Source organism: Phaenicophaeus curvirostris, chromosome 2 (genome assembly GCF_032191515.1).
Source record: "Phaenicophaeus curvirostris isolate KB17595 chromosome 2, BPBGC_Pcur_1.0, whole genome shotgun sequence".
Classification (NCBI taxonomy): domain Eukaryota; kingdom Metazoa; phylum Chordata; class Aves; order Cuculiformes; family Cuculidae; genus Phaenicophaeus; species Phaenicophaeus curvirostris.
The window spans coordinates 100,107,062-100,128,762 of NC_091393.1; the positions used below are offsets into that span (position 1 = coordinate 100,107,062).

Genomic DNA, 21,701 nt, shown 5'->3' on the forward strand with positions numbered 1-21,701 from the left:
CACTTCCATCCAACCTCCCCCCTCCGCCTTTGGCAGCCCACGGGAAAGGGAAACTGTGGGGGAAACCATGTCCAACCCATCTCCCTTCCTGCCACAGCAACACCTTTGAAGTTGTTAATGTGAACACTGCTGCTCCTTCCTGTTGTACCTTAAAAATGGCATTTCAGAAATTAGTAATGGAAGTATTTTCCAAACAATTTTCCCTTCTCTTCCTTCCCCACACAGCATGAGATACTGCATGCTCAGTCTGCACAGCAGTGTGACCTTGTAGCAATATTCTCCTCATGTAAGATCCCATGCCAGATGCAGTTAGTTATCTGATGTAAACCAACTCACTTCCACACGGACTGGGATTCGTTCCAGCTCATGTTTTGCTAAAATACATTTTCAACTAAAAAATAACGGAAAGGCCATCACCTAAAAAGCATCTAGATAGTAAAACATGAAGCAAAATTGTTTTGACAAAGTCATGTATGAAATACAACTTGTTGCACATTTTGGTGAAGAAAACCCCATCAAAATGCAATTTGGTTCAATGAAACATTCGTTATGGCCATATTTGTTTTGATTACGTTGTTCCACTAAAAAAATTGTATATGGCTCAAAATATATCTTTTTAAGTCTCAGATTTTCCATTTCACTTGCAAATTTTCTGCAAAGTCAGTTCTTTGAATTCTGTGTTTCTTTTATCCCTCCTTTAAAATCTACCTTATTTTGCATTATTGATAAATACTTTGTTTTCCTGATCACACTCAATTTTGCTTTGAATAATGCAGTGAATTACGAATGAAAAATCCTCAAAATAACCTGGCTTAACAATTCAGGTAAAAATGCACTCTGAGGACTAAACAGTTTGGCATCTCCCACAATGTCTGACATTTTCAACAGCAAACTCTTTATTCTCAAGTTTTTAAAAAGATTTTAACAATTTTTGACTTCTAACTCCAAATGTGAAAAATGTCAAAGTTACATTATTTCCCCTTGAGGCAGAGGGCAGTAAAATATCAAAATAATGACTTCTTTTTCCTGGTATTTGGTTATTGTATTTATTCACTATTTGAAGTGTGATACTAATTTGTATCCATAATTACCATGACACTACTCACATGCAGTCAAATATTTTAATCCACATAAACTGTACCCGTGCTTTTTGTTTTACTGATGAGAAAATCAACTACGTGCATTTCCTCTGTGCAATTTCAGCACAATGTAATTTGACAAGAGGCAATAACTGGTTACTACAAGATTCATAATGAAAGGGGACTGCAATTTCTATAGGATATTTCTGCTTAGACAAGCTCCCATATTCCTTTGTCACATGCCATTGGGACTGTTTATTTTCTTAACACCAGCAACACTGATCTTTTCACTTGTCAGTGAAAGCATATTGCAACAGCAATACTGGTCTGAGAGTGTGGCCCCTTTCTTGCTCCTCCTCTGTTTCTCTGAATCTGCTAAATCAGTCCAAATACTGATTTTTCTTCCTACAAATGTTTGACCCATACGCTTACAGATAAATCAGAATAGAGGATTTGGGGCTTTTAAGGCTGCATCAGACAACAAATATGCATAATGTCAGTGACCTCAATTTAGCTTCCAAAATAGCACACAGAGGACTCCCAGATTAAGGGTACAGAGAGCAAGCAAGCTGCTGTTCTGCTGCTTTTCATTTTCAGAGCTTACTTAATTAGAAAGCCATTCTGGAGGGATACAGCATTAAAAGACATATAAGTAGCAAGAATTGTTAAAAGCAGATGGAGGCTCAGTAACAGGGAGAGTAAAATTGAGGAACAGAGCTCAAGGATCAAGTGATTTATAGGCAGCAATTTTTGTTTAATTGGAAACAGAAGGAGTTGCTTATTAAGGACCATGTTATTCTCTCCACTAAGCAGATTTCTGCTTGGAAGACAAAGGAGTAACCACTGCTTAGCTGTCCTCACACCTCACGGCTGCAGTCCCTATGCAGCACTGGGTGTGCTACCGGGGCTGCAGAAGACGGCGACATGAGGAGAAGATGATGGGTTTGAAGAAGTCCCAGGGCTCCTCTGCAGGACCTTTCCAAAAGTGATATACGCACCTCTGCCCAATGTAAACAGCTAGGAAATGCAGTTGTGAAGCAGGGAACAGGACTGTGTTAGATAAACAACAGCCGGTGTAGGAAATGTCTTCACACTGACTGGAAAGCTCCCGTTAATGATTGCTGTCCTCAGACAAGGATATCTCAGTCTCAGTGCATCCCCATCATTGCTTTTTCAAATAATGTTTACCTTTCAGATTGTGACAGACACAAGAGACACCAGCTCCAGGACTTTCTCTCTGCCAGCCCCACCCCACACTTTTTCTCCTAGATGAAGTTCACTTAGTTCTTCACATAAGTTCTAACACACTAAGATGAAATTCCCACCCTGCAAGGTCTCCATTCCCCTCTCTGAGACCAGAGGTGCTTGCTCAGGAGTTGCTGTATTTTTAACTGATCCACTACCGCTGCCCTGGCTTCCCATATCAACAAATTGCAAAGGGTACATACTCTTCTTCAGAAATTGCCCCAAGATGGGCTTGAAAAAATCACTGTAACACCTGGAGCATGGCACAAGCTAAGAATCTGTATACTGAGTTATTTTCCCTTATTCTTATACTCCCTGCTTTGACTTCCCCTATCTGTTGCAGCTTTGTGTCTTTCCCTGTTAAAGCAAAGGTGATTTACTATGTCTCCCTAATGTACAAGTCCCCATATAAATGAGTTGTTGAATATCTGCTGTCTCAAGGCACTAGACTGTAACCTTAGGGCCTTCATCAATCTGTGTCTCCACTTTCATTAACTGCAACCTCGATTAAACCAATGGGACTGTGAAGAAACCTGGGACTTGGGCTCCTAGATTTTAGCACTCTCATAGAAAGACTTGTATCTTCTGTCTGATAGTAAACCAGCACCTATTCAAAGAGCTAATTAAAAAATAAATGTTTGAGTGATGAGATGCCCATCAGTGTTATCCAGGTTATATGTGCATTATACAAACACACATGCCCGTACTTTACCTCTGCTGCAAACTTTTCACAGAATCACTAGATTGGAAAAGACCCCCAGGATCATCCAACCATTCCTATCAACCACTAAACCATGCCACTCAGCACATCATCCACCCGTGCCTTAAACACCTCCAGGGAAGGGGATTCAACCACCTCCCTGGGCAGCCCATTCCAGTGCCCAATGACCCTTTCTGTGAAAAATTTTTTTCTGATGTCCAGCCTGAACCTCCCCTGGAGGAGCTTGAGGCCATTCCCTCTTATTCTCTCACCTGTCACTTAGAAGAAGAGCCCAGCACCCTCCTCTCCACATCCTCCTTTCAGGTAGTTGTAAAGATCAATGAGGTCTCCCCTCAGCCTCCTCTTCTCCAGGCTAAACAACCCCAGCTCTCTCAGCCGTTCCTCATACGGCCTGTTCTCCAGCCCCTTCACCAGCTTTGTTGCTCTTCTCTGGACTCGCTCCAGAGCCTCAACATCCTTCTTGTAGCGAGAGGCCCAGAACTGAACACAGGATTCGAGGAGTGGTCTCACCAGTGCCGGGTACAAGGGGAAAATAACCTCCCTGGACCTGCTGGTCACGCCATTTCTGATACAAGCCAAGATGCCATTGGCCTTCTTGGCCACCTGGGCACACTGCTGGCTCACGTTCAGTCGGCTGTCAACCAACATCCCCAGGTCCTTCTCCTCCAGGCAGCTCTCCAGCCAGACTTCTCCTAGTCTGTAGCACTGCACAGGGTTGTTGCGCCCCAGGTGCAGGACCCGGCATTTGGCCTTGTTAAACCTCATGCCACTGGACTCAGCCCAGCGGTCCAGCCTGTTCAGATCCCTTTGCAGAGCCTCCCTACCCTCCAGCAGATTCACGTTTCCTCCCAGCTTAGTGTCATCCACAAACTTACTTAGGGTGCATTCAGTCCCCTCATCCAGGTCATTGATAAAGACATTGAACAGCACTGTTCAGCACTGAGCCCTGGGGAACCCCACTTGTCACTGGCCTCCAGCTGGATTTCACACCATTTCCCACCACTCTCCGGGCCCGGCCATCCAACCAGTTTTCCACCCAGGAGAGTGTGCACCTGTCCAGGCCAGAGGCTGACAGTTTCTCAAGCAGAATGCTGTGAGAAACTGTGTCAAAGGCTTTACTGAAGACCAGGAAGACCACATCCACAGCCTTTCCCTCATCCAGCAGCCAAGTCACTTTATCATAGAAGGTGATCAGGTTTGTTTGGCTAGACCTGCCTTTCATGAACCTGTGTTGACTGGGCCTGATCACCCAGTTCTCTTGCACGTGCTTCATGATGGCACTCAAGATCACCTGTTCCATGACTTTCCCTGGCACTGAGGTCAGACTGACAGGCCTGTAGTTCCCTGGATCCTCCCTGCGACCCTTCTTGTAGATGGGCACAACATCAACCAGCCTCCAGTCCACTGGAACTTCCCCAGTCAGCCAGGGTCACTGGAAGATGATGGAAAGGGGTTTGGCAAGCACATCTGCCAGTTCCCTCAATACTCTTCAATAGATCCCATCTGGCCCCATAGACTTGTGGGTGTCTAGTTGGGCAAGCAAGTCTCTAACCACCTCCTCTTGGATCATGGGAGCTTTTTTCTGCTCCTCTAACTTCTGGGCGTGTACACAAAGGGAAGAACTTTCCTTACTATTAAAGACTGAGGCAAAGAAGGCATTAAGTACCTCAGCCTTGTCCTCATCCTTTGTCGCAGCTGTTCCATTTGCATCCAGTAGGGACTGAATATTCTCCCTGGTCCTTGTTTTATTGTTAATGTATTTATAGAAAGATTTTTTCATTATCTTTCACCAACTTGGCCAATCTGATTTCTAGTTGGGCTTTAGCCCTCCTGATTTTTTCTCTGCGTGGTTTCACTTCCTCCCTGTAGTTCACCCAGGACACCCATCCCTTCTTCCAAAGCTCATAGACACTCCTCTTCTTTTCGATGTCCCTCAAGATCTCCCTGCTCAACCAAGCTGTTTTTTTCCCCCGACAGCTCCTCTTCTGGGACATGGGGATGGCTGCTAGGATTTCCTTTTTGGAGAGCACCCAGACCTCGTGGGCTCCCTTGCCCTTAAGGACTGTCTTCCATGGGACTTTATCAACCAGCCTTCTGAACAGTCCAAAGTCTGCCCTCTGGAAGTTTAATGTGGCTGTTCTGCTAATCTCCCTCCTCACCTAGAACTGAAAATTCTACCATCTCATGACCGCTTTGTCCCAGGCGTCCTCCAACCGTCACATCCCCTACAAGGCCTGCTGTTCACAAACAGCACGTCCAAGAGGGTGCCTTCCCTTGTCAGCTCACTCACCAGTTGTGTGAGGAAGTTGTCTTCCACAAACTCCAGGAACCTTCTAGACTGCTTCCTCTCCGCTGTATTGTACTTCCAGCAGACATCTGGTAGATTGAAGTCTCCCATAAGGACAAGTGCTAGCGATCTTGAGACTTCTCCCGGCTGTTTATAGAAGAGCTCGTCAGCTTCTTCTTCTTGCCTGGGTGGTCTGTAACGGACTCCCATCACAATATCTGCCTTCTTGTGGGCTCCTCTGATTTTAACTCACAGGCACTCGATCCCGTCATCACCATAATCGAGCTCGAGGGTATCAAAGCCCTCTCCAACACAGAGGGCTACCCCACCTCCTCTCCTCTTCTTGTCCCACCTGAAACCTTTTGGGGTTGGAAAAGCTCCTTACAGCAAAAGCCTAAACTGGTGATCTTTTCCTACTGGTTGTTGTATTATTATTAGTAGTAATTTTGGATTTTTGCATTTTCCTTAAAGAGATTCTTTTCTTCACAATAGCTTTGTTTCTTACTTCTTCATCAGTACAGCAGTTTATTCTCATGCAAAGCCCTGCTATGTGCCTTGTAAGCTGCATACTCGGAATCACTCTTCATTCTGATGACTATTTTGTATGATTGTTTCCTTTTGTGGATAAAACTTTCTTAAGCTGTCAAGTGTTTTTTTGATGACTCCATAAATATGTGACCTATGCAACTCATGATGCATATGAATAAAGATAATTTGAAATGGTATGAAAGGGAAAAAATACCACCTCCCCATGAGCATATATAACTTTTTAAGGTTAGATTCCGCTCTTCTTCATTAAATTGGAATAAGTTAGCTTCACTGTAAGCAAAAGAGAATCTGCTCAGTTTTGATTTGATAAAACCAGAGAAGCTCATATAACATCAGATACTGCTCGTAGTTTTTCAGGAGGGATCCAGGATATATAACTGGCCACATAGCCCACATAGCTCAAGTAGACCTTCTTAATGCATCCTTTTTTAAAGTTTGGTCCATGCTTTGGATAATGTCTTCAAAACGAATTACTAAAAAAAAAAAAAAAAGGTGATTTTTTTTCCCCACTTCCACAATGTCTCTAAGGCACCCTGTAAGCTGGCAGCTGACTGTCCAGCAGCACAGGCCTCGGAAGGGTAGCAGAATGGCAATTCTCAGCTCAAAAGGCCATAGCAGTCCCTTGGAAACTCCTTTTAAATGACATATTAAGGCTCTTACAGCAACACTACATTCCAGAAATATTTCAAATCCCCAGTGGACCAGAGAACACGGGACTCTGAGAGCTGAGCAGCACCATGGCAGCCGACCAGGATGTCTACAGGGGATGCTGGAATCTGTGGGGCCACTTTATATATAATGTGTTTTGCCTAAAAGTGGTGCTGTCCTGCACAGTGAGAGATTCTGGCTATTTTTGAAAGAGGAGAGAGACAGGAAAAGAGATCTTCAGGTGCTTAAGGCCTCCTGTGTGAGGACTCAGGAGCTGATGAAGTACAGATCTAAAAAAAATGTGGTGAAATCTGCACCACAGCTTTTGGCTCCTTGCCTAAACTGAAGACTGAATAGTTTAACAAATTGTTTTTCAGTCTCTCACATCCACCTTGCTAATAGATGATGCTAGTGTTGCCTATGTCTGACTCTTGGCAGGACATCTCTAACAGGTCCAATAAATACCACAGAAAATTCCCTCTGAGCACAGAGATTACTTCTCAAATACGATAATGAAAAGGAAATAAATAATGTATTTCTTTATCTCTCTAGTGGCATCACTGTGCTACTCAATGGAAAAAGAATAGTCATCCTGTGATTAAGTCTGACACCTCCTTTCACTACGATACCCCTCTCTGCTCTTCCTACTCAGCCCAGATTCTCAAGCCTGTTTAGAGTAATAAGAGCTCCTAACACGTACTGAGGTCTGTGTATCTTGAGATGGCATGTTTCTTAAGGTACATGCTTACAATAATTTCCATGCCATTGATATTTGTCAGGGAACTGCATCGAGTTTTAGAACTAAGCCATCATTAGTTCAAAAAATAATCATACTGCTAAAGCCTTATGCTGCACTTTGAAGTTTACCTTGCGCTGACTAGACCTTTTCACATCAGAAAGCCTCTGCAGGATGGAGCCTCATTGAAACGTCTGCTTGGAAAATTACTGAGTAGTCAGTCCTTCTGATAATAACTTGTTAAAGATGAATGTTTTTAGACTAGAAAGCAAGCACTCTCTGAATAAAGATCAAAGCCTTAGAAGTTTCTTTGAAAATCTTTTCAAGTAGTTGCAGTTCTGTAACCCCTTGTAACAATGAAGGCTACTCCAAAATATTTCCTAACTCATTAACAACATGAATCCAGCTTCCTCTTTACTATTAGCAGAGATGTGCATAGACTCTCCCTAAATAATGAGCAGATTTAGCGATGGACCCATTATTTTCCAGCATAACACGCTAATGAAAAAGATCTACTCAGAACCTGGCAGAAATCTAAGAGCAGAGACAGAGCTACTGTCCCTCATTTTCCATCTTCCAGAAATGACGGTTCAGTAATTTGGCCTTTTTACTTCCATGGTTTTGGGAAAGTTTTGAGGCTTAGTTTAACAATGATAAAAAGCGGAGATGCAACGCAAATGTATACATTGGTGTATATGTTCACTATTATATAACGAACATCAAATGGAAATGTATCATTGTACTAAGGATACAGTTTGATACTGTTAATGGCTGCTCTGTGTTTATACAGTACTATTATCTTCACATCTTTCTACTTCCACCATTATTTCATATTTAAATCCATCACTTCTTGTTGTTTCACCCCCCCCCTTTTTTTTTTGACTTGAGAAGTAAAATTAGTGTGGAATTTTAACTGCAACTCCTAAAAACTTTATAGCTTTATGTAAAAGTGGCAGTGCCCAGGGGTTCAACCTAATTAAAAATAGCCTGAAGGTTTTTATTTCCTGATACTACAATGAACTGAAAAGGAAAAAGCTCTTCTTGTCTGTACTGCTATTACTGCAGTAAGTAGTACTATGCAATGGGAGGTTAATGGAGTCATCCTCATGATTAAGTTTAAGGGATTAGTACTTCTGTTTTGTTGTTTTTCATTTGAACACTCTTTTCAAAAGTCATATTAACACTGACTACTGCAAACTCAGGCAACTCTCTAAATACCCACCAAGTTTAAATGAACCATGTAGAAACTTTATTTCAATCATGTTCCGCAAGCATCCTGCAATGCGAAAACTGACATATAAGGTAACTTTATAACCATAAAGCTAGATAAACAAGACCAAGCCTGTCTCAGAGTAGCTTGAATTCATGCCTGGGCATACCCCAAGTTCACTTACGTGTACAAGAAGACAGTGATTGACTTTACTGGGGCTTGGATCTACAGTACCAGCAACCATACAAGTACAGCACAAACTAACCAAGTTAAACAAAATGGCACTAGCACAAAATGGCATGAAGTGGGCACTCCTTTCCAAACCGCAGTCTGAAACTAATCTGAGTCACAAAGGAGCAGTGCAAATGTTGTGTTTCAGAGGCTCAGGATTTTCAACTCTCTTGTATTAGGATTTTAAGGAAGGTGCAAAGCATGAAAGGAAATGGGTCCAGATTGCTGCTTAAAATCAAAGCCAGCTTCAAGGAAAAGCTAAAGATAAATTCCCACAGAGAAAGTCATTTGCCATTCTCATGTCCAGACCTGCCCACCTTTCTCTTTCTTTGCATACAACCTGATATGGGTTTCTGTTGAGCACCATGAAGAAGGGAAACCTCTGAAGGTGTTTCACTCTCTTAGTGCTTAGTATGGGTGAAGGACTACCACCCTGAGCAAGCTGCAGGCCAGCCAGCCAGCACAGATCTTCTTAAGTGTGGTGGAACATATTCAGTGAGTTATGGTGACAGAAAATGTGTGCGCCATAGTGCTTTGTGTGTTTAAGTCTGTACTATGGGATGCTTCTCACCCTGTTGTGCAGCTGGACATCTCAAAGTCCTCTTGGACAAATCTCTTAATGATATCCCCAATAGCACGGTTGGGTTTTGTGCTCAGAACTTACTGTTACTAGGAAAAAGGATATGCAAATTCCTTAGAAGCCAAAAGAGACAAGAAAAAAAGGGATACTACAACTTGCTGCCACTCAAGTTCCTTTTGTACCTCCCTTCCCCACAGATCTCAGTGGGCCACAGCACATAGAGGTCACACTGGGGCCGCATCCAGATCTTAAGCCTACTACAGGAAGACTAAGCTTTTCTATTGACATCAGTGTGTGCTGGATTTAGTCCCTGGCTTCTCTCCTTTTGATGCTAATACATTTCATCCAAGTTCAGTTCACCAGAGTGTCAAGCCTGACCTGAGATGAGTCTCATGGAACTTCACTAAATAATTTGGTTATTTTTTACAGAAAGGCAGGTCATGAAAATGTGTAACACAATCCCCTTAGAACTCTCATTTTTTTTTAATCTGATTTCCTTTATGTGTATCACTGGTGGTAGCTTCTACCTTGAAGAAGTTTTTCACTCTGTAAAACCCTATTTAAGAAGAAAAAAATTGGCAGTAGAACAAAACCTCTTTCCATTATAAGAACATATCTTTTTAATGCTCTATCAGCATTTTATTATTACTTCAGTACTTGACATCTTTCAAAAGCATTAAAAAGTTCTTGAGAGGTCTTATGACTTTACCGTGTATTCTCTGGTGCCAATCCTGATCACAACCAAGTTGAAGATAAGTTTAAGTAACACTAGAAAAATAAAGGCCTTTCATAAGTGCTCAAGTTACTTGAGGAAATAAAAGAATACTTTAAAAACACTGGTAACTTGGTTTAAGGCTCTATTTAAAATATGTGTACAGTACACATCTTTATTGATGACAACAGAAATTTATCTTGAATTTTGGTGGTATTCCAAATGATGGTAGGCTAGTATGAGAAATGAATGAGAATATTAACTTGCAAAAACTCCTTTTAGAACCATGAGTAAAATGTCATCTTTTCCTCATCTCATGTAAATGGATGTAGAACTACAGAAATACAGACAAACATCAGATTTAGTGATGGCAAGTGAATAATTAAGTCATCTGCTGCTATATATAACAGAAAAAAAGATTATTCTGAGTTAGCTACAGAAGTTATTCCAAAAATTTTCTTATCACTTAAGTTATTTAAACTTTCTTACATATCAATTAGTTTGAAATAATAAGTCTTTAGGCTATCCATTAATTGCAGCACTGTAGACATGATCTGTATTTAAAATTATACAATGAAAATTAAGCCGAAGCACCAAGCTGTCTTGGCTAACAAAACAGGTTCCCTCAGCCCTTCGGTTAAGGAAGGAGAGATAATGGGGGCACTGAATTCACAGGAGAACTCTTTCTCAGTTTACTATTCTCTCTTGTCACACGTTAACACAGACTACTGAAGCCACAAGCCATTATCCACGTGTTTAATTTGCAGTGTTGCATTTTCAGTGCATTCATTTTCAGATCGTACGGTATGACTGTTTTCAGACAAAAAAAGGAAAGAACTCCAGTGATTAACGCAAAGGAAGCACACCAACACATATACCCTGAAGGATAGCTGATTAAGAAGATTCTGCAACGGGATCGTTAACAAATGCAAGGTAAATATGGATGGGAAATTTAAATAGCTTAGTTACTCTTCTGGAAGTGAGAGGGAGGCTGGTTCCAGAGACATATCTGGTCTATATATCAGAAGACACTATTCTTAGTTTCTCTCTCTCCTGCCGTTATGGCTCTAGGCTCTCAAAAAAGGCTTCAGCCCACCCTTTAAAGTCAGCCGTCTTAGGACAGCTGAATTTTTCTTACCTGGTCATATTTTGCTTCACTTACACACTGGAACTACAATTTGGCATTTGTACCATTATAGCTGGCTCATGCTGGCATCTGTCAGAGGCAACACAGCATGGACTGCCACATCAGCCACAGCTGCTGACTGCAGCCCCTGTCCTCCGTAGCAGAGATGATGGCAAGTGGGATTATTTAAAGAATTGTATCCATTAATTGATAGGTGTTTTTTCCAAAATCCTCTATGCCTACAGCACGAAAAAGGAGTCAAAGATGACATTCATCTGATTCAAACAGATCTTGGGAATGGTGTCTTACTGCCAGAGAAATTAGCAAAATGCAATTGAAACATTCTGTGTTGAAAATCATGCCTGAAGGAGGTAATCATACCTGAGAGTGATGCTTCTTTGAAAATCAGACAAACTGCAGCAATGTGCTGCCAGTCTTCTCTGCATGTTACACCAGCAGTTACAGAGCTGTTCAACCTTACTGTCTCTTCTACCCTATGCTTAACTGTACTTTTAAATAAGAAAAGGCAGAGCATTGGACAGTCATCTTGTGTGTAATACAGCTCTTTTTTCATGTGCAGACAACGGTGTGCACAAAAAAAAAAGATATCCCCTTTAACACTCAGCTTAGACACTGCAAGATTTCCTAAAGTCAGTGTCCTGCACTCAGTATGTGACTCTTAAAAAAGACACTAAAAATCTTCTCTACTATCTATATGCAGGTTTATTAAAGAAGTGTTTCTACTAATATTAATGAATGCTTATAGGAGGGAAACAAGGGTGAATACCGAGTCAATCCTCTTATGCTGTATCTGTGTGCTTGTGTATGCATACATACACAAAATAAGGGAAAAAGGGAAGGCATCTGATTTTTCAAGTAAATTAAATTAATGACTTCACTAGCATAAATGCCAATTTTGTACAAAATTTCACATTACTGGAATATTCCTATAAAAAACACAGTTTGTTCAGGGAGGACAGGTACAGAAAGGGTCTTTGGTGAGATATTTATCAAATATCCTGATTTTTTTTCTGATCCCCAGCATATTATATGTACTCTCTACTTTTTTGGTGACTGGATGGGAAAACAGGCCCCTATTTCACATAAAAGATCTGGATCTTTTATTGCTTTTTCACACTACACAAATTCCTGCAGCAGCCAACAGAGAGGACCCTGGACTATGTAAAATCTCCAAACATGTTTTACATCCCTGAACAAAATCTGCTTCTGAGGGAGTTGTATCCATTAAAAAGCAGCTGATACTATAAGAAATCAACCACAGTCTTAAAAAAAAAATCACTTAAAAAGTAAAAAAGCCAAGTAATAATTTAAAAATTGAATTAATTTTCAACCAATTATTATTTTCAAGTGTGAGTTGCAGTGGTGTCTGTCTGAATACAAATGGGAATGAAGGGTACTCCAGGCCAAGAGGAGATGTTAACACTGACATGGAATTGCTGAGATGTTAGTGCAAAATTTATTCCATTATGCCATGGAGAGTCTGAGTTGCTGCTCAGAATTACAATGATTCCCTGAGAAAAAGACTGACAGTGAATTACCGTTCCCAGGAGCACCTACGATTTCCATGCTGCTCAGCATTACAGGCTTGTACGTCTGTCACACCTCAACCTGAGCAGCATCCACGCTATGTGGTGTATGGTGTATTACTAAAAGAACAGGGAAGGATTTAATTGCCACCAAGGCCATTAGTCCTGTCAGGAACGCTGTCCTGAAACCTGATCTCTGTTTTGAAAACTGAACCAGCAGAAAGGAGCATTTTAAGAGTGGAAATATTACACTGAGGTCTCACTGACCTATATAACAACCTGCAGAATAAAACTCTGATCCACACAGATTCTGTTAAATATACCAGTATAATTAATCTCAAGAAAGACCACAGCTAAGCTGTTCCATATACTAATAGTTTCTAGAAATGCTAACCTTCGTTATCAGCAGTTTGTGAAATAATTTGTCCTATGAGCTCCTAAGAGCTCCATGCCATATGTTTCATTCAGGCATTAATACTTCGTGGAAATAAAGCTGTCAGAATGTGAGCTACCACATGCAATATCATTCCCACAGGCCATACAGTAATTAAACATGGAGGCTGACATTGCACTGCACAGAACTGTGGTTGTGTATAAAGGTTACTAAAAAACTTACAAAAATCCAGGTTTAGAAAAAACGCCAGCTTGATTCTAGACAACAACTACATCTGGCTGAAGCTGCACTGAAAAACTCTATCATACATATCAATGTTCATTTGAAAAACAGCTTAAAGGATGAGGGAAGTTTAGCAGCAGTAGTTTTCAGGTCCTACTTCTTAGAGCTTTTGTGAGCCATCCCTACCTGGCTAAAATATCCTAGTGGAAAAGCCACTTCGCATGGAATAAAAAGAGCTGCACGTTCAGACCTGACTTTTAAGTCTACATACTCTTTTTTCTGTTTTGAAACTTTTACCTTAGGTTTCTGCTGCTGACAAACATCCTTAAATGGAATTTCCTCCTGTAGATGACTAATATTTAGTTGCTAGTGGATTCAGACAGTTCCTGAATGAAATTGTAAATTTAGGTCATTTCTCCAGATTTCCGCACAGCTATCAGCATGGCTTAGAAGGATTATATGCCTGTCCTGCATAAAAATATTCTCTAAGTTCATCAACTTTGTTCAGCCAAGCCAGCTGTCTCTTACATGGGATTGAGAACTCAGACATCCCTTATAGCCTGCAGGAAAACTTAACTCTTTCCTTCTCTGCAGCCTGCCCTGCTCCTATCCAGGTATTTCAAAGCATTCAAAATGCCTTGCCCTGTGGATACAGCACAGAGCGCTTAGGGCAAAAATGGGTTGAAATAAAAAAGCTTCCTCCCATCATTCTTATATTTGCTTTGGAGTGAGGTAAACCTTGGGGTAATAGATTCCTTCAACCCAGTTTGGAGCTCCTTGCATACTCAGTGCTAATCCATTTTGTTTCCCAATTTTCCTGCACAGGTAGGGTACAATGAATGGTAATTCCAACGTACACAGCTTCCCCAAATACAACTCCTTTTACACAGTCTAGAAGGTCGAAGTCCTGAGAGTACGACAAATACAAGAGTAACTCCAGTGGCATTATAAGTGGTTACACAATATCACAGGAGATTCTTCTTTGAGACCTCATTTCCTTCTAAATGTGCAGGAGCAGGTGGATTGCCTAGTTCCCCAACATCCCCCTAAGGTATCCTAATTTGACCCAGGAGGTGATATGAGGTTGGTCTCATATTGTTCAAAAGGTAACTGATGTATGACAAGAATAGAGTTAAAACAAGTACTTCAGGTTTTTCAAATGTTCACTGAGTTGTTCCAAGGCAGCTCAGCTCTATTCTTATCCTCCTGCTTTTCAGGAAGGGAAGACAGAACGTCCCTCAGTTAGAGAAATCAATATTCTCGTGACACTTAAAACACAAACAACAAAGAAATCCCAGTTCCCTTGTGAGCAACTGCCAATTTAATTTTGCCATCTTCAGTAAGTCACTCTCGTCAATACTGTCAAGGTGCCAACATATTCATTATGGGATCTACTTTCTTTTGTCATGACTACTTTCCTCAGGAAATGTACAGTTCTAGTTGCCTTGCCCGTGTCGAAGAAGAAAACAACATTCGTGAAAGTAAAGCCCCACCTAGCAGTTTTAATCTCTAACCTTACCACAATGAGATAACTAAACAATATTTAGAATTGTGTTATTTTTAACAAGCGTTTGAAAAAAAAATTACTTATTTTGCAACAATAAAAACATTAAAATAAACCATAAGCATGCAATGATATGTATAGATACATGAAGAATATGCTGGTGTCCATGTGGGCAGAGACAGGTGATTCACAGCAAAAAAAAGCCTGACAAATCAAGTTATAGTAACACTTTCTAAATTACTCAGCATTTGCCTTTCAGTAAAGTATAGAAATCAATGTGTATTGTGCAAGCCACAGATCAAACATACAGAGTTGGTTCCTTCTTTCTTGCCAGTACATGTCCATAGAAGTATACACAGTAAATATTTAAAAACAAACCAAGCAGAAAACTCTAGCGAGGCTGAGAAAACAACGTGGGGTGAAAGCACAAGAAACCACCGCTTGGATGCTAGTCAGGGAGCAGAACAGCACCCCACAGCAGACGTGCACCTTCACCACTGTTGAAGGTGCATCACTGCTAACGCTGGTAGTAGCACCAGGCAGACTGGATGAGGAGTAGTCCCAAAACCCGAGCCTTGGTTGTTATTACAAAGGACTAAGAATTACAGAATAACAGTTAAGACCTCGTGTGGGATGGTGAAAAGCCACTGAAGCATGTTCTGTAGCAAGGAGGAGCTGCAGCTCTCGAAGGCTCCTTTTTCCTCTGGCACACATGTATGAGTTGAGCCTGAGGACACTGAAAAGCAAATACTGCTTGCCTAGCAATTAACCGAAATCCTTTGCATCCAGGTAACTGCAGCAGAAAGATAGGTTTTGTAACCAAATACAGTCCTCACTGAGAAGCCATGGTGGTTCTCTCCTTAAAGAAAAGCAAAACATACCGAAGTGTTCCAGAAGCAAGCAATAGAAGGTGAAATAATAAATAAAAATAGAAAGCAAGCAGGATTCAGTAATTCAGTGACAAAGATGTGTGGCTTATTCCTGCCCCCTTGACTGTGAAAGCTCAAGACCTCCTGGAATGACTGTATTTACAGTAGGGTTCAGGAAGTTTGCTTATCCATAAACATGTCTCCGGATAACAGAGATATCCCTGAAATAATAATTCTATCACCATATTCTAATCATCAGCCCTTCTATAAAGTAATGAATAAACCTCTTTTACTTTAATCTACTCTCATCTTTCTTCCAGGCTTTCCCCAGCTGTCTTCCATTCCCTTCCTCCTTCCTGAAAAACTCACTCACTTACCTCTTTATCTGCCCTTTTAGGCTTCACTAATCCTGTTGTACTGATTCACACTCATAAATTCTTTCTCTTTGTCCTCCAATTTTGCCTCCTGCTCTGATTCCCTGGTTAATCCTTTCTTTATCCATTACTCTGGTGTCCCAGATGACAAATCCTTAATTTATTTGCTTGGCAAGCCTAATCTTCAGAGATCTCTACTTCCCAGAATTCCTGCCTTCAACACCTTTTCCCTATCTCACACCCCTACACTCAGGTGTTCTAATTCTTACCCCCAAATCCTCTCCCCACATCAATCTTCTTTACTTCTTTAGAGAGATATTTCATAGTGCCTGGTTTTCTGATCTGAGAGTACTGCAGCTACTGTGAGCAGAGAACAGAGGATATTCTGATGACCCAAAGGGCTGTGGAAAGAATGCTTGTATAATCATGCTGTTACACACAGTCCCTGGCCGCTGCACTGAGGTGGGGCAAAAGCAGCAATAAATAAAACAGGCAGGGAGACAATGGGGTGGGATATGATTTGAAGAAGCCACAAATTGCTTTCCCGATATAAAAAGGATGTAATGGCCAGTGGCAGCATAAGTTATGCAGCTTGCAGATAATAATCAGGGCTGTAATTGCTAAAAGATTTCAGAAGAACCACCAGGCGGTAAATTGTGGACGCTCCTGACTTAGTTTTGACATGTAAAATTAAAACAACATTAGCATTACTAGATAAAAAGGGGAATGTTTCACTCACTTTCACTATAGTCTCACATTCCATTTCTACTTCTGTTTTTCCTCTACTTCTTGTTCTTCTATGCTCTTTAAAACAAAACCAAGGATAATTTCAATTTTATGTGATTAACAAATACTCTATGCTGAAATGACATAATTCTGTGCATTACAGTAAAATAACATCTCTTTAATCTATGTACTTAATGAAAAACAAAAGATTACTTCATGCTTCTGTGTGCTGGCTCATTACTATTTGACTAGGTACATGTTAGAGAAACCAGTCTATTTATTACAGCCTGTTACTCCATCCTAAAAGAGGACAATATTTCAGCTGTGTCATGTGGGAGATCCAGATTTAGTTGAAGTTGCAGCTTACACACATCACAAGAAGTGTTGCTTTTTTCTGGGAGGGGGGAAAGAAGCATGTCTCTGAAGGAAAAAAATGAGCATCCCCCGTGCCACCTGAAGTATGTGCTTGAAGAAATACCTCCAAACATTGCAACAGGGTGGCCTTAGATTGCAATTATGCCTAATCCCAGTGCAGTGTGGATGAAAAACCTTATAGGACATCACCGAGTGCTTACAAGAGTGGTGCTGCTCTTTCACCAGAGAGCCCGTTCCCTTTGAGTCAGTCTTGCTTGAGCACCTGAGCAGGACGAGGTGTGGGATATGATACTGTTGGAGATGTTTTTACTGGTCACTTGCCTTCATCCTGAGTTTGTGTTTATCTCTGGAGCTGAAACTTCTGTTTGATAGTTCAACAGAGCAGTGGATTTTCAGATTGTTCTATCAACCCAGAACATGCTGCAGGCAGCTGTGTGCTACTCAGAGCTGACTCACTGGGACAGCTGTGGTTCACCACACACCACTCTGAGCACCCTGAATTTAAACCCTCTCTCTTGAAGAGGTCTAAGTTCTGGATCAGATAATTCCTGAAGGTATGCAAGCAGCCACCAAAAAGACTCAATTTTTTTTAGTTTGTGCAGTTACTAGAAGATGGCTATAAAATTATAGCCAGGATTGGGAAAAAAGTGACTTTTTGGTTCTTGTTAAGTGCAGCCTTTAAACAATATTACTGCGCCATTTTCAAGAGACTGCAGTATGTTTCATTCTCTGTTGTGTTAAATTATTGTGGTAACTATCTTATTTTACTCTAAAATAAGTGTTATTTTAGTATGAAGTGATTTACTGCTTCATAAGGATAGTAATTTTATATTGCTGAACTTGGTTCTGTTTGTAGAAGTTAAATCACACCTCTTTTATGATACAGCTGGTGCCACTAAAATCTTGATGCTTCCCACATCATATACTTCCTACTCTATTGTGTATTGTATTTACATTGTCCAGGAACCAGAGCTGTAATGTTATCCAGAGTAATATGGTTACACTAGGTGAGGGTCAGCCCTGGAATAACTGCATGCAAGTTCACCAAAGTAAACTGTATTTTGTCTTAGCTGCCAGGTTTGTTACGAATGCAAATGAAACCTTTAAAAGAGAAATAGAAACAAACAATAGCACAAAATAAATTTTCTCATTTAATATTTAAAGACGAAATAGCTTAATAACTGAAGTAGTACTTTTAAAATTCATTAAAAAACATTTCCTCTCCAAGAATTTTCTTAAACTGAATGTAATTATTGACTCACATCCTTTGTAGTGGGAGAAGAAGCAGAACAATACGTTTGAGCACTATGTCCTCATTTTACTTTCATGCAGATTCATAAATACATTCTAATAGAGTAACAATGGCAAGCAAAAAAAATATAATTACCTAAGAACATGGCTGGATTTGATTGAAATTCTGTGTAAGGGAACTTAGGCCACCTTCTTATATTGTGTTGCAACAATTGAATGAAACAATTTTATTTATTTTCTCCTTGAACTCCTTCTCACCTTTGTAGCAGTGAGCTGTAAAACTACTGCATTAACACTGACACAAATGGTGTTAGAAGATACATGTTGGGTATATGATGGTCAGGAAATGGGTGCCAGTGATTGTGGTCGCTTGCACCATTTTGACATGCAAAACGAATCTAAAATATTAGCTGAGGAAGCAGAAGGTGACAGATTGTAGCAGAAAAAAATGTAGCAGCAAGAAGGTGAAATGTAAAGTGAAAAAAGAAAGCTACTTTGTTTTGCATAGTTCCTTTTCACTTCTCCTAGTGCACTTCATTTTTCTGTCCCTTTGATCTATATACCTCAGTGAGTTCGTGCTCCCACTGACAGACAAATCAGATAAAATGCCTTACTTAAAATTGTCAGTTTTTACAAAATTACATATATGTTTGCAGCACAGAAACATTTTGTTACTGTGGATGTTGGCCTAGTTACTTCAATGAGGCTTGTAACTACTGAAGGCAGGCTGAGATTTGATTAGATATTCCCTTAAAACCAGTCTTGGAAAATACTACTAGGCATCCTCTTGCTAAATTCCTTAGTTTGTGCAACATTATTACTTCTCCTTACTTTTGGCACTGTTTTTTAGCCAGCCTCCCTGTTAAAGCACACATTGTGGTTTGTGAAAACACGCGTCTACTTTGCATGCAGGTGACTGCAGGTATGTTTAGGCTGGTGCTCACACGCCAGGATCAGAGCGTGCAAAGTAGGCACGCATTTACAAATGTGCAGATTTCACCTACCTGGAGGATGAACATCAGGCTCAAAATAAGTAAACATTTAAAAAAAAGCAACATCCAAAAATTATTACAAACTCCCCTCGCCAAAGTGAGAATATTCGGTTTGATTATGTATCAAAACACAGTCCACTGAAAGTAACAGAGATATCTGGATAGCATGAATTCCATAGTGACAAGATATTATAAGGCTACAAGATACAACTACGTAGCTGTAAACAGGGTGTACACCACTCAAAACCTATACTGTTCATACAGCTTTTAACAATATAGTCTGCGCACTTGCACCATTAGGATGCTCCCAATCCAAATGATGCTAGTGTAGCAGATATAGATATTATGCACACATATTCACCACGGGGGTGCTCAATAGTTTTGGAGCTCCAGGAATTGTCTTGCAGCATAAGAAAGAGAAAGTCAAGAGAGAAATACAGGGATTAAAACAAACACTGGATTTCAAGCCTTTTTCTATTCTGATGGTCATGACTGTAGTTGTCATAATTACCTGGTCTTCAAAGCCCCCGAGCAAATTTTTGATTCTAGAGTGAGAAGAGTCTTTCTGTATGAGCAGATATTGCATTAAGCAGCTTTTTATGAAACCTCTAATGCATAAATACTACAACAGAGAAAATATTTTTCCAAATCACAACCAAGCAGTCAAATATCTACAGCTTTTATTAGTGCCAAGACAATGTTTTAGAGAAGACACACATGGAAATTAGAGTGTAGAAGAACACTAATGACAATAGGAAGTGTTAAAACACTATCTACTGTTCAAAATCAATTTTTATCTAATGCTGGTTTCCCAGCAGTTTTCTGTGGACACTAGACATCAGAAAGTCCAGGAATCAAGCCAGTGCATCTTTAAGCTTTTAAAATACTGAAGCTGAATATATTTGGGTTTATCTGATGATCCTGAATGTGTCCTCACTTATGCAAAGGGCCACAAAAAAGGCTGCATTTATATTTCTGGTTTCTAAGCTGTCAGGTGTGTTCTCATTTGTTGTGACATTACTGTAAAGAACTACTGCCACAATTAGTCAAGATTTATGTTCTTACTAGGGCATAAAAATGTGGCACAGAACTTGGTCATCTACGACAATAAATTGTGCTGACCTAAGACCTCCAATCAAATGTTGTTAGTGTGACTGTATTCTTTATAATTATCTTTTATGAATCTTAAAAAATATAATGAAGGGAAGTGTTTTGTATTCAGGAAAAGAAAAAAAGGATTACTGCTTATTGACAGTGGCTGCCTCCCAACACATCGAACCACAGAATCACAGAATCATTTAGGTTGGAAAAGACCTTCAAGATCATCAAGTCCAACTGTAAATCTAACACTGCCAACATCACTTAGTTCTCTTAATAATTCACACACTTCTCAGTTATTCAGCAACTTACATGTGTTGCTGTTGGCACTGCCTTTGGCGTACACTCACAGTGTTTTTGAGACCATGGCAGGACAAAACAACCATGTTAAAGAAAAGATTTTAAAGAGCAGTATGAGGGGAAATGGAAATTTTTAAGCAACTGTGCAACCTAAGAAACACAATTTTTAGGAATTAAATATTCATGCCTAGGTCCTTCTCCTGTTTCCATACTATATTGCTGTTATCAGAGGTTCAGTGGCTAAAGGATAGCTCTTCACTGCAATACCAAAAAAGCTGGCAAATAAAACTCTAGACAGCTGACTAAGAAGCAAGCAGTGTTCACTGGCCACTAAATTTGGAGAAAAAAACATGCCATCTGGAAAACACTATATACTGTTCATTATTTAATCAATGGATGAAGTAAAACTGTCTTGGTCTTCATGGAAGAAGCTCTGGTCTAAATTACTACACCTTGACTTCTTTGCAAAATTTGTTTCCAGCTATGTTGTATTGTAGAGTTCATCTTCAAAATAATATGCCAGGTGTGTTTTACATAAGACTGTTCTTTATATAGGTATCTATAAACAGGAGAATTGATTGCAAAGACAAGCAAAAAGGGAAAAGAAAGGACAAAGAACATGCCTTCCCATGGACTTCATCCACAGCAAGGTTACACAAACAGACACATAGGACACAATCTAGCTCATGGCAACACAGGAACAGTACAAAAAACATTCAAGATAGCAGCCTGTAGTCATATTGTGAACATTATGAGATCTTATTATAGTCTCATATTCCTTGGATCAGAAAAGATCCTCTCCATCCCTATCTCAAAAACAACGCACATGTAGGTTTGCTTATTAATTGATGAAAGACTGACTGTGAACCATACAGATAAAGAAAGAAATGCAGGAGGAAGAGAATCATCCTGGCTTTGATCTCAC

General features: G+C 40.2%; 1 protein-coding gene across 2 annotated transcripts in view; it reads right to left on the reverse strand.

Moving 5' to 3' along the window:
* PLCB1 (phospholipase C beta 1) overlaps window positions 1-21,701 on the reverse strand; it is a 411,722-nt gene that overhangs the window by 8,975 nt on the left and 381,046 nt on the right. Inside the window, exon 32 of one of the 2 annotated variants that reach the window (XM_069850173.1) lies at window positions 16,774-16,838. The exons of the other annotated variant lie outside the window; for it this stretch is intronic. Within the exon in view, the coding sequence (XP_069706274.1) occupies window positions 16,800-16,838 (39 nt within the window). The 3' untranslated portion in view covers window positions 16,774-16,799. The remainder of the gene's footprint in view (window positions 1-16,773; window positions 16,839-21,701) is intronic. 2 annotated transcript variants of the gene reach the window in all.